Below are 13760 nucleotides of genomic sequence, written 5' to 3'. Positions count from 1 at the left end.
TTTCCTCAAGCTGAGGTGAATACCAATATATGGAAAGTGCACACAGTGTCATACAGACAAACACAAGACACCATTATGCTAACAAACATGACACTAAAATAATGCAATAAACACTAATTTAACAACATAGGACGTTCCATTAAACCATAATGTGCATAACTGGTAACAAAAAAGTTCCATACAGGGGATTCTGGGAATGTCACTTCATGGCTTTTCACTGTAAATTATATGATTGATCATTTTACTTCCAAAATAGTAAAATTAACCTCTAAAATGGTAAAATGTAATTTTAGCTCTGTTAGTTTTTGCATATAATAAGGGAACTTACCGTTAGCCAATTAACAGGTTTTTCCTGTCTTTCACAGTCAAAATTATAATTATTTTTAGTGTGCTGTAAATGATACAGTATGTTCCTTCATGCAATTAAAGGCCAGTTGTTTTATGATTTAGCAAGCGATACAGGACACCCTTTGCAAGGCATGTTTTCTACAACACTCTCCTATAAGAAGAAAACAAATCGACAGGTTAATAGAAAAGAACATGATTGATATTCTACTTACACACAGACACAAATACTCTTCACACTTAAATCTGATAAAAGTCTGAATCAGTAAGAATTTGGATGTTTCTATAAGATGGCTGAAAAGATTAAAAACATATGACTTTGTGAGTGAAACGTCTAATTTTTGCAGTTATAGGGATCATGACATGATAAATCTAATTTGCCTTGATCTTTTGACATAAAAGAGGACTTCGTACCATGAAATCATCCTTCAAGTTTCATAGCTTAAAACGTCCTCATTTTAAACAAAGCATTTAATCATGCTATATGACTTATATATTGGTGTATATGACTTTCTTCTTTCAGACTAACATAGTCGGAGTTATATTAAAAAAATATCCTGGCTCTTCCGAGCTTCATAATGGTAGTGAATGGGGCTTGAGATTTTGAAGCCCATAAAGTGCATCCATCCATCATAAAAGTAATCCATATGACACCAGGGGGATATTTATGTGTTTTAAGTGTGTTGAAATTTCTTCTTCTGCATTCTACTGTACGGACGTAAATTTACTTTCCCTTCAGCCTGAGGCTTATTCATTTCACTTTTGGTGTGAAAAGGCTTTTATATTTGCCAAAAATATAACTTTTTTATTTTAAAAACAAACAAGCAAGCCTTGTCCAGATTTTAAAGTAACGCAAAAGTAACGTAACGCATTACTTTCCATAAAAAGTAACTAAGTAACGTAATTAGTTACTTTTTTTATGGAGTAACGCAATATTGTAATGCATTACTTTTAAAAGTAACTTTCCCCAACACTGTTTAAAACTGTATAAACTATGATAACTAGCTTCCAACAACGGCTGTACTCAAGTCGAGTTGTGGTGGAAAACTGACTCTGACGCAACTCATGTATTGACAAACGTCAAAGCGCTGAGGATAGAGCAAAACAAACTCTCACCTACGTCTCACTCTCACCAATGTCATATACACCTAGGATGGCTTGAGGGTGAGTAAATTATGGGTGAACTATCCCTTTAAAGGAGACGTGCCTTAAAAACTGGTTATTTCAGAAGGTCAGAATGGGGGTTAAAAATAATTGTTTTTGTTTTTGGATTTTTTTGTGCAAAAGATTAACATTATAAGTGAACCTCAAGGAACATACTAAAATAATAAAAAAAAAATCATGTTATGACCCCATTTAAAAAGCCAGTCATCTTCCCTAAACAACTTGCACATCTAAATATTTAGTAATGATTGAAACTACATCACACAAATACACACCGAAAACACACAACCAGAAATTCTCACCAGTTACACCTGCAAACACCAGCAGAACACCAACACATGCTCCTGCTATACCAAGTACAAGCACAATCCAGTCTGTAATGAAAAAGACAAACAGTCATTATTACTAGAGATTGACAACTGATTTTTTTTAGATATCTTTAAAGGGGTCATTTGATGCTGCTAAAAATAACATTATTTTGTGTATTTGGTGTAATGAAATGTGTTTATGCGGTTTATAAGGTTAAAAAAACATTATTTTCCACATACTGCACATTATTGTTTCTCCTGTATGCCCCGCCTTTCTGAAACGCCGACTTTTACAAAGCTCATCGGTCTGAAAAGTGAGGTGTGCTCTGATTGGCCAGCTATCCAGTGCATTGTGATTGGCCGAATACCTCAAGCGTGTGACGGAAATGTTACGCCCCTCACCATACTGTGATGATGCCGTCAGGCCGGAGCGACGAGACAAAAACATTAAAACCCATTATAAACGAGGCATTTGTTGCATCCAGTGGGGACATAATTACGGATTATAATGACTTATTCTGTCTTTTTATGCGTTGCGTTGCGTATCGATCCGCATAAACATAAAACCATGTCTGCATTTTTGATCGGAGAAATGACAAACAACAAGCGCTTCTCTACACTGCCCAAAACTCGCGTTTGAATCATCAGTGGCAAATTCTTTAAATATGAAAAACTTACTTACAGTCTGTAGGTCAGAACAGCCGGCATTGTAGTCTAATCTCCCAGGAAACACTTTAGTCTTTGCAACTTTACAGATCTTCTTTATGCACCAAGATCTTGTAACACTTCAAAGAGAAAGGAAAAATTGAAATCGCATCATATGACCCCTTTAACTGATAATTACACCCTTCCACATTCATCAGTTAAATGATACTGGGTGAACAGAAATGGCGCCATCTAGTGTTACTGTCTATATTCCTCAGTACTGTGCTAATGGGTAAACTAAATGATATTATGCATTAATGATATAACTTTTTTATCTGTGAACCACACGTGATTGTTATGACATTTGACGTGCATGTCTCTGTGATAGAGATCAGTTAGTTAATAACTTTCGACCTGTGAACAACATGCTTTTTTTTGTTGGCCTTTTTCATGCTTAAGTGGACAGGACAGTGAAGACTGAAAGGAAAGCATGGGGTGGAGAGTGGGGAATGGGATTGTGATTTGAATTCGGGTCGCTGGAGGTGCAGTTGCACTACATGTCAGTGCATTAACCACTAGGCTATCAGCACCGATAGAACAACATGCATTTACTGTGACCTGATATGCATGTCAGTGACAGTGATCAGTGAGACCACACGTTTCAGACGGGCCACAGTGAAAACATAAATTCACTGAATTATATTCTAAACCTCCTCAAGTGAATGAGCTGAATGGCTGAATCATCTCACTTGTGACAGTCTCACTATGGCTCTGTTCGCTGATAATTCTGATGCTGTACTGACGGCGAATGCTGCTGCTGTTGGTGACGATCTCAAGATGATAATCTCCAGAGTCTGTGGTTCTGGTGTTTGTGATGATCAGAGATTCAGTCTGATGATCAAGCTTCAGTCTGTCTCTGAATCTCTCATCAGCATCTGTACAGATCTTACTCTGATTTCCAGTGATTTCAGTGATGAGAATGTCATTAAAATACCATCTCATCAAATAATTTGGGTTGTTTATGACACCAGGATCAAAAGTGACAGTTTCTCCCTCCTTCACTGACTCGGCCTTTGTTTTATCTGTCTCTACGCCAGGAACATCTGAAACACAAATAAACATCTGATTGTTGAATGTGAATCTATTTGCAGCGATAGAAGTTTATTTACAAAATAAATATAATGGTGATTGTGATTCGAATTCGAATGGTGAGGACACGGAACGTAGAAGAACAACTTTGCACTTTGCACAACTTACAAAGACAATACTGGACATTGAACTGCAGGGAACTGAGGGCAATTATACACAAGAAAACTAGGAACTAAATAAGACACAGGTGAAAACAAACAGTGAGTGTCTATGAAAACAAACTGGCAACTAGAACAAAGGAAACAGGTACGAAACACATGAAAATATGGAAACTCACCATGAATAGTGACACTAAAGATCTTTTCACTGATGCTGTTACTGCTGATGATCTGTAGTTTATACAGTCCAGGGTCTGTGTATATGATGTTCATGATGGTCAGAGATCCAGTCTGATGATCCAGCTTCAGTCTGTCTCTGAATCTCTCAGTACCTTCATTACACTGAACATCTGTACAGGTCTTACTGAGATAATCACTGATTTGAGCTATACGAGTGTGGTTGAAAAACCATTTAATCTTTTCTTGTTGGTTTGTTTTAACATTTGTGTTTAGAGTGACTGAATCTTCCACCATCACAAACACTGGCACTCTGTCTGTATAAAAACCCAATGCACCTGGAAGAGAAATGAACAGTTTATTATAAATCACTTCAAAAAAGTAGGACATGTACAACAACAGTGAAAATGTTTGAATGTTTGATTTTGAATACATTTATTCTTGATTATGAGACATTGCATTATATATATTTGTCACAAGTCACAAGGTTTCAGTTTCAACAAAACAGCATGTGATGAACTCTGACTACAGTAGGCCTACAGTATAAACAACATCAAAAGTGTCATTGTTATCCAGAGGGAACTGTAAGTGCCGGAACAAAAGGCATTTTTGATATGGTAAAAAAACATGATAAGGAAAAACCGATTTGCTCAGAGTCAGAAATCTATAAAATGAACTACATCGAATATATATTAGGGGTGCGCCGATCCGATATTCAGGATCGGTATCGCTCCGATACTGGCATTTTCTGCTGGATCGGGGTATCGGTCAGATGTGACCGATCCAAATCCGATATTGTGCGTATACTATTCTGTGTTTTTGTTAAGCCCCATGAAAGGCACAAAAACTTTATAAAAGCACCATAAAGTTTCTGTGCACTATATTTCAAGTGTTCTGAGACCGTTCCATAGTTTAATGTGAGGTACAGATGAATATTAAAGTCATTAAATTCAAGTTGACGAAACTCTCTCTAGGATGATACAATGTTCCTATTATTGTACTTGATCTGTAGATAAACACCAGCGGTTTTGCTTAAAATGACTTTACTTTCTACCAGGCATGGGCGTCTTGCACTCAATATTTTTGAGGGGGCACGAGTTGGGGGAGTTATCCTTGCAAGTTAGGCTACTAATCATAACACTTTCATTGAGAGAGCAAAGAACATTTACATTATCAAAGAACATTTTCACTGACAGTCTACAGTAGTTCAAGCACTCTCAAAAAGCTGTTTACACTATTAAATGAATATCTTACAGACATTTGCACTTTGTTGTTTCTGACGAGAGAATTCGCCAGAAAGCGGTATTCAGTCAGCGAGCGAGTGAAGAAAACACCGGCATTTTAGCGATGACTCATCTGAACACCTCTGATTGGTCATTGCATTCATAAGCTCAACAGCATGGTGTGTGATTGGTTAATACGCAGTGCTGTATATGAAGCACTTTCTGAAGTATCGATACTCAAATAAAAATATCGATACTAAAGTGTTTTATTTACCAGTGATTTTATTTAACAAAAACATTAATGCATACAATATGAATTGGACGAATAACTAAATAAATATATATAAACTTCCCTGCTCATCTGAACACACGCAAATGTTGCAAGACAGAACCAATCAATCACAGACAGCGTTTACTCACGTCTGACAGTGCAAACAGGGCTGCGTTTCCCAAAAGTATCATAAGAAAGCATCAGTGGCGGTTCTACATTGAATTATACCCTGGGCGAGACCAAAAATATATACAATCAGATATATAAAAAATGTAACAAGAACAGAGAACAACAATAATATAAAATATTAAAAATAATATACAAATAAAATATAGAATATTCTAAATAGCACAACTCCTTCATCACACAAATGTGAAAGCACACTAAAGAGAATCTAATTATGAAACTTTTGCACTAAGAACAGAAAACACAAACTAAAACTAAAACCTGACCTTTCTGGCCTTCCTTGATGCAAAATCATCAATGATGTCATCGTATGAAATCTGCTCCCCTATTGAGTGATTGATACTGATGACGGCAAGGCCAGTGAGCCGTTCCTGGGACATGGTTGACCTCATACGACTTGATCAACTTTAGTTTTGAAAAGCTCCTCTCTGCTTGAATATTGATGTAATTTACTTCCATATTCACTTGTTGTGTCTCCCAAAATGCCTGATAAACATGATTTAAGTCCTGATGTCCTCTACAGTGGACATGTATGAAATCAATGCCCTGTTCTGTAACAGAAAGTCATTTTTTGATTTGAAACCCCATAACGTTTTGACATAACGTCTGAGATGTTGGTTTATGAAATACAGTTTGAAAAGTAGTCCGATTTAAATTATAATTACACAGATTTGAAAATTCCGTTGGCTAATTACACGGCCTAACGTTAACCCAACTGATGGAAATAAATAATAACTGAACGTGTAACAGTTTTCTTGCAAAGCACAATATTATGGTGAAATTAGATATCGTGTTTGTTGAGTTAAAACCGAATTATTGTTGTATAAGCATAGCAAGCATCATAGCAAAAAGGCTAACAAACTTAAGAGTTATACCCACCAATTAACATTAGCCCTTCATTCATGACATGGATACCATAATAATCATACAGAGAAACTGGGCACCTGGTGGCTTTGACCTTTTCCTGTCCATCTCTGTGTTTATTTGGCACTCGACAATCAACAGATTTCGCATCCCCCCAACACTGTCACTCACGACCAGAAGTCTAGACTAAACCAATTCACCTTGGTGACCACATAATCGTTTTGTATTACCTATTTTTATTAGCCATTTCACACAAAAATGTACAGGAACTATAGGCCTGTATTTATAATATTATGAATGAAATGTGCGTTATTTGGAAGAAAGTCGAGGTGTGACTGACTTTAGCCCACTAATTCCATTAGAGTATTGCTCTATACAGTGGATCCACTGCAATTAAGGAGTAGCCTAGCCTACTGAATGTTAAAATGCGTTTCAAATATAAAGTTAAGTGGATATCATTACCCATTTTGCTCCTAGTAATTTACTACATTTCATAATTGAAAAGTTCAGTTTAAAAGTATCGATATCGACAATACTGGCCTTTAAAAATATTGGTACTATTGTATCGAAAGCAAAATAAGCCCGGGCTTGCGCACAGACAGTCGCCTGAGAAAGAGCGATTTATCCCTTTCTTGGTTTAATACAATTTTTAATAACTCTTTTTAATACCAAGCACGTCTTGGAGCTACGTTACATGATTTGACGATTTGGACGTGAAGTTTGTAGAAGTCACATGCGCCATTATCGTTCAGCAAAAACAAATAGACTTACCAAGCTGCAAAACCCACGCTGGGACGAAAACTAAGAGGTTCATCACCGTTTCTCTGAAAAACGAATGCCGATTCTGTGGATACAAAAGTCCGTGTTGTTTCAACGTTTTCGTCATCTCAAATGTTGCTATATAACAAAACAAGGATGACGCATTTCGTGGGCGAGTAGAAAGTGAAAGTTCTTCAGTAGCCCTATGGGACTGAGATCTCATTATTTACAACATTGATCATCCGAATGCCTTCTCCAATTTTTAACGCTTTGCCAGCAGAAGACAGTTTTGCCCCTTTCACACAGTAATACCAGTAAATTGCCATTACCGGAACGACTTTACCAGTAAATACAAAAATGCGCTGTTCACACAGCTAACTACGTTCCTTCTTTTTAGGCTACCGGTAAAGCATCATTCACACATCGGTTTCAAATTACCGGTAAATTCTGTGACATCATTAACCAGAAGTGACCTCTAAACAGCTTGATATTATGTGATGTATGCTCTTCTTCTGTATGGTCCCGGGGGTATTCCAGAAAGCAGGATATGTGACATACCTGGGTATGTTTAAGGGTAAGTAAGAGGATAAACTCAGCTTTCAGTTCCAAAAACGGAGGTAACTCTAAGTAGCCATAGCAACTTATTCCCTGAACATAACCTGCTCCGGAGTAGGTTATGTTTCAGGGTTAGTTTACTTCAGCGCTATCAGCACATGCGTGACCTTATAATATTATATATGATTTATATACATACATACATACATATATGTATGTGTATAATAGTATGATATGTTAATTATATAAAGGTAATATTATATTATTCTAACATTTTATTATATTTATTGTCATATTTCGTAGCGATATATATTAATTTTAAAACACTATTATAACAATGTAATGTTTATTTTATTCTCAATAAAATAAAAATGCATATGTGATATTTCTTATTATATAATTAGCATCAAACAAACATTATAATTCTTATTCTCAGTGATTAAAAGATTGAATGAAAATGAAAAATGATTGCACAACCATCAATTAGGTGGTGATATAAAGTAAATATGTAAATGACCATTGAACAAAAGAAGAAGAAAGAAGCAGCATGGTTTCCATGGTGACTCGACGATTCATTGCTCTGTTGAGAATCTCTTGTGTGTAAACCGTGGACATACTCTGAGTTGACTGAACTTATTCCCAAATAAGCCAGGTTTGAGTTATTCAACTGAGAGTTTGGGGTATATGTGACGGTAAGTTAACCTTGCTTTCTGGAATACACCCCCGTTCTCTGCAATAATAATAATAATAATAATAAAAAGCTGCGCCTCCCGGGGGTGTATTCCAGAAAGCACGGTTAACTTGCCGTCAGCTAAACCCTGAACTTTCGGGTTGATTAACCCCAAACCTTGCTTACTCGAGGTATGTGGTTCCAAAAACGCGTCCGGGAGTAAGTTCATTCAACTCAGAGTATGTTGAGTATGCTGGGGCCGTTCTTCGTACCTTGCTTAATACATTTGAGATGATTAGAAAGATGCAGATCTTCTAATCGTGATAACTGATCTCTGGCTAATTTGGTTCTTGAAACGAATTTGATTAAAATATCTGGATTAAGTTGTCTAAGATTACTGCACGTTCTCGTGTTCCCCGTAAAGGGCAAATATATTGATACTCGAAACCACGATCAGCAATGCAGCGACTGGCTGACGGCAAGACAGCAACGTAATGACAATACATCTAAGATGATTTGATAGATGCCAGATCTTCTAATCGTGATAACTGATCTCTGGCTAATTTGGTTCTTGAAACGAATTTGATTAAAATATCTGGATTAAGTTGTCTAAGATTACTGCACGTTCTCGTGTTCCCCGTAAAGGGCAAATATATTGATACTCGAAACCACGATCAGCAATGCAGCGACTGGCTGACGGCAAGACAGCAACGTAATGACATCATATAAAAAAGACATCTGACGAAAAACTTGACAAATTTCTGGACCTTTATACCAAGCCGGACAACACCCTCCGGACCAAGCCGGACAACACCCTCCGGTTCTGTAACGACTTCGGGAAGGTCAATCAAGTTTCCGCCTTTGATGGCTACCCCATGCCGCGGGTGGATGAGCTCTTGGACCGGCTGGGCAAGGCTCGATACATCAGCACCTTGGACCTCACCAAAGGATATTGGCAGGTGCCCCTCTCCCAGGAGTCCCGGGAGAAGACAGCCTTTAGCACTCCCAATGGCCACTGGCATTACCGGGTGCTACCCTTCGGCCTAGGCACTTCACCCCACGAGCACCACGTTGAGACGGGCACCGAGCACCATTCCTCCGAGTACGTGTGATCAGTGTGTGGGCAATAAATCCCCCTCCGGGGCTCTTTCTATCAGTACCGAGTCTGTGTTCTCATTCACCCCGCGACACTTCTCATACCGGTAAATTGCTGGAATACATTTATTTGTATTTTTGAAAAGGTACTGTTCACACATGATCTCTTAACGGTAATTTACCAGTAAAGTCTGTATGTGTGAAAGGGGCTTTTGTCTTGCACGAATTAAGCTAACCCCTAGCAATGGTGTTGAGGTTTCCTGACCCTTACTCACTGTCATATGGGTCATGGATCCAACTAAATTGTACTTTGTGGCCATGTCCAGGACATTGAATACAGATTTTTTTATCAAATGATTTTTACGTCTTACGAACCAAAGTACCTGTCAGTGTCAAGGACACAAAACAAATAGAAGTCCGGGTTTGGCTACTGTTTCTCACTATAAAATACTAGAGCTATACTACTATGTAGTCTATGTAAAATATCATAGGTTAAAATATTTTTTCATGCTGTATTGTGTATTGTGAAGAAGCCCTTCACCTACAAACTAAGCATACATCAAACAAATGGCCGTTTTCATGCACATGCTAGTTGTCCACCCAACAGATCACATCAGACTTTTGAAGAAAACAGACCACAGCAGGTTTCAGTTTGACCCAGAAACTGAGCTGCTCATGTTGCACTTCAGTAAGACTGGATATATAATTATTATTAAATTTTGGTTGACTAATCCAATTTTCCACATTTTTTTTCCTATTTGACAGTCAAAAACAACCTTTCAGAAACCATAAATGTAAAATTTTTTAAGTGCTTTCCAGTTTTCAGAGCCAGAACAACCCACCCACACACACACACGTGCCTGTGAGCTAGTAGGGTGGTCAAACTCTGTCGGGGGAGGACTCACACATGAGTATCAGTATCTTATTAGATCAGAGTTTTCGCTGAACTGCTAAAGAAAATGTTTCACACACTTGTTTTGTTCTGTTTGTGTTGTCTGATTGGTAAGTTAGAAATACATTTTTTACTGCTTCATTTATTTTTGTTTCAGAGAAAAAAAGATGCCACTACTGTTCAAAATAATTCGAGGATTTGCATTTGCAAATTCACAGATATTATAATGATATCTACTTTAGATTCAAGTCTCTTCTCAGTAAGTCTGTTATAATTAACCAAATATGAAACTACTGTATTTTCTGTATTTATCTTGTGTGCAACTTTCTACAAGCAGAAAAAAATATATTTAACATTAAAATATGTAAAATCTGTTCATCAGGTGTGTTTGGTGCTGAAACAAATGAAATAGAGTCAGTGCCAGTGATGGAGGGAGATTCTGTCACTTTATACATTGATGTTCCTGAAATACAGAAAAACAAAAGTATGCTGTGGAAATATGGAGCTGAAAAGTACACTATAGCTGAAATCAATAGAAAGTATGAATTGTTCTTCACATATGATGGTACTGATGGGAGATTCAAAGACAGACTGAAGCTGGACAAACAAACTGGATCTCTGATCATCACAAACATCACAACTGAACATGCTGGAGTTTATCAACTAGAGATAACTGAAGCGAGAACAACATCAAAATCATTCAATGTTTCTGTCTATGGTGAGTAGAGATCATTTGTCCAAAAAAAAGTCTTTGATTACCAGAAAAATTATCTTGACTCGTCAAGAAAAATAAATAAAAAAATCAAGATTACGGCAAGGTGCTTAATGGAAGTCAGTGAGGTCAATTATTTGAAGATATAAAAGTAGAAATGTGAAGCTTATAATTTGATTAAAAAAATGACATTAATTATTTTGCCAAGACTCGTATATTATTTGACCTGTAAAGCTGTTTAAATCATAATTAAATGTTTCCGAGCATTTACGCTGTTGTGTTATCAAGTGACAAAGTTATTAAATACGACTTTAACTTTACACAGTACCTAAACAGTATTTTAGTGTTTACAGATTGACCCCATTGAGACCCATTGTAAGCACTTCACTGTAACATACATTATTTTCTTTTTTTTTTTTAAGAAAACAAGCGGCGAGACATACAGCGCACAGCATACAGTACATGTGTACACCCCGACAGATTTCTCAGAAAAATATCCGTATCGCTTTTAAATTCATACTTTCTATGGGATCCTATACAATGAAATATTTGTGAAAATCTGGTTAACTGGTTTTAAATGAGATTAGTCAGTACCAAAGGCAAAATTGGAACTACTCGAAAAAAATCATTTAAGATCATGGTGCAAAAATTAGTACACCCCAATGAATGTTTTAGGAGAAAACATAAAATAAAATTGTAATTAACAGGAATTAGCCAGCAGATGAGTCTAATCAATCATCACACAGGTGGCCACAGAATAATTGACAATTAAGAGTGGTATTTAAATCCACTCTCATATAATGTTGACAAAATGGCACCACATGGAAAAGAAATGTCACAAGAGCTGGGAAAAAAAATTTCTTTGCACAAAAAAAGTTTAAGGAACGTAACAAAGCATTACTTGTTTGAATACGGTCACAAAAGTGATCCAAAAATTCAAAAAGGATGGACTTGTGGGAAGCTCGCTGAGACCTCCAGGCCGTCCATGGAAGTTAACACCTCGTCAAGGGCATTTTGTGATGAGAAAAGCTGAAAAGTTGCCATGCACGATCAGTACAGCTAGCTAAATCATTCAAATGTTTCCCGTGACACCATACGACGTACACTGCAGAGGACTGGCATGCATGGTGTCGTCCACGAACGAAGCCACAGCTGCAGCCCATGCACAAAAAAGGCCCGTCTAGAATTTGCCGGTGCTCATGTTAACAAAGGCAAAGACTACTGGGACCCTGGACTTTGAAATGATGAGACAAAGATTAATGTGCACTGTAATTGTTTTTTTGTGGTCATCAACATCATGCACCACAAATGCTGCTGACTGAGCTTAATTTGTACTGAACTCTGAATATTCCTTTAACTATTTACATCATGAAATGTTTAATCGTTTTATATTTTGAGATGATGGAAACACTCACTGACAGTCAACACACTACACCGAAAATAACATTGTGCATTAGATGTATCCATATTTCTCTTTATTCTCATGTTTTCAGCTCGTCTGCCTGTTCCTGTCATCAGCAGTAACTCTTCACAATGTTCATCATCCTCTTCATCATCATCATCATCATCACAGCAGAATTGTTCACTGGTGTGTTCAGTGGTGAATGTGAGTCATGTGACTCTCTCCTGGTACAAAGGAAGCAGTTTATTGTCCAGCATCAGTGTGTCTGATCTCAGCATCAGTCTCTCTCTACCTCTGGAGGTGGAATATCAGGATAAAAACAGCTACAGCTGTGTGCTCAACAATCCCATCAGCAACCAGACTCAACATCTGGACATCACTCAACTTTGTCACACATGTGCAGGTATGGTGATATTAATATTGATTTACTCTCAGCTATACAGTGTTGATGTTTGATGGACCGATTCACTCACACTATTGGCTCATTTTGTCCCTTTCAGGTGAAGGCCTACCTTTATTTCTCATAGTGCTGATCTCTGCGGCTGCGTCTAGTTTTCTGTTGATTGTAGCTGCAGTCATTAGGATCTTCTGGACCTGCAAGAAATGTCGAAAAAACGGTCAGGAGCGCATGCAATTATTCCGTAGTATTATTTATCTTTTTAAGACACAATTGTTGAAAACTTTGTTTTAACACTTCTGTGGTTATCATTTATGCAGTCCAGATACAGAAGGAAGACAGAAGTGATTCAGCATTGTGTAAACCAAAAACACGACAAAAGGTGAGATGTTGCAAGTTGTTGCAGTCAGTTAGTGTGATTGATGTTTGCTGATTGAAGTTTGCAGCATCAGACGGTCAGTGAACAGACGTGGGTGGCTTAGAAACTCAACTGTCATCATTATTACCTTAGGGACTGGCGAAAAAAAAAAAAAGATAGTTTAAGCATGTTTTTTAAATGCTAGTTTCACTAAATTTCTGTACTTCTTGCACCTCCGTGTTGTAAATTTGGCCAATCTATTTACATTTTGCAGAAAAAAAACAATTAGCCCTAATAAAAAATTATTAGCATATAGAAAATGTTTAAGATGTATCAAAACACTAATATTTGTTCATTGTTCATTTATTATACATTATACATGTGCTGAAACAACTGGGCCTGCTGACATTTGACCCAGCACTTTTTGAGCAATTTGTGGATTTATCTGTAAACAAATTTAGACTTTTTTTTTTTTTTTTTTTAAAACACA

At 37.1% G+C, this 13760-nt stretch overlaps 2 protein-coding genes across 2 annotated transcripts in view; one reads left to right on the top strand and one right to left on the bottom strand.

Annotated features, from left to right (window-relative positions):
- Positions 1-429: 429 nt before the first annotated feature.
- Positions 430-13760, bottom strand: part of LOC107698570 (uncharacterized) — a 120717-nt gene continuing 107386 nt past the window's right edge. Inside the window, exons 5-8 of the mRNA XM_016499613.1 lie at positions 3889-4069; positions 3212-3565; positions 1812-1883; positions 430-499 (exon numbers count right to left, since the gene is read on the bottom strand). Of these exons, the coding sequence (XP_016355099.1) occupies positions 447-499; positions 1812-1883; positions 3212-3565; positions 3889-4069 (660 nt within the window). The 3' untranslated portion in view covers positions 430-446. The remainder of the gene's footprint in view (positions 500-1811; positions 1884-3211; positions 3566-3888; positions 4070-13760) is intronic.
- Positions 10792-13760, top strand: part of LOC107698548 (SLAM family member 5-like) — a 3759-nt gene continuing 790 nt past the window's right edge. The window contains exons 1-4 of the mRNA XM_016499586.1: positions 10792-11119; positions 12607-12918; positions 13016-13132; positions 13233-13294. Coding sequence (XP_016355072.1) covers positions 10828-11119; positions 12607-12918; positions 13016-13132; positions 13233-13294 — 783 coding nt within the window. The 5' untranslated portion in view covers positions 10792-10827. The remainder of the gene's footprint in view (positions 11120-12606; positions 12919-13015; positions 13133-13232; positions 13295-13760) is intronic.

Source organism: Sinocyclocheilus anshuiensis, unplaced genomic scaffold (assembly GCF_001515605.1).
Source record: "Sinocyclocheilus anshuiensis isolate Anshui unplaced genomic scaffold, SAMN03320099.WGS_v1.1 scaffold118, whole genome shotgun sequence".
In the NCBI taxonomy this organism is placed as follows: Eukaryota; Metazoa; Chordata; class Actinopteri; order Cypriniformes; family Cyprinidae; genus Sinocyclocheilus; species Sinocyclocheilus anshuiensis.
Note: the sequence above shows the minus strand (reverse complement) of the source record. Positions and strands in the feature narration are given on the sequence as shown.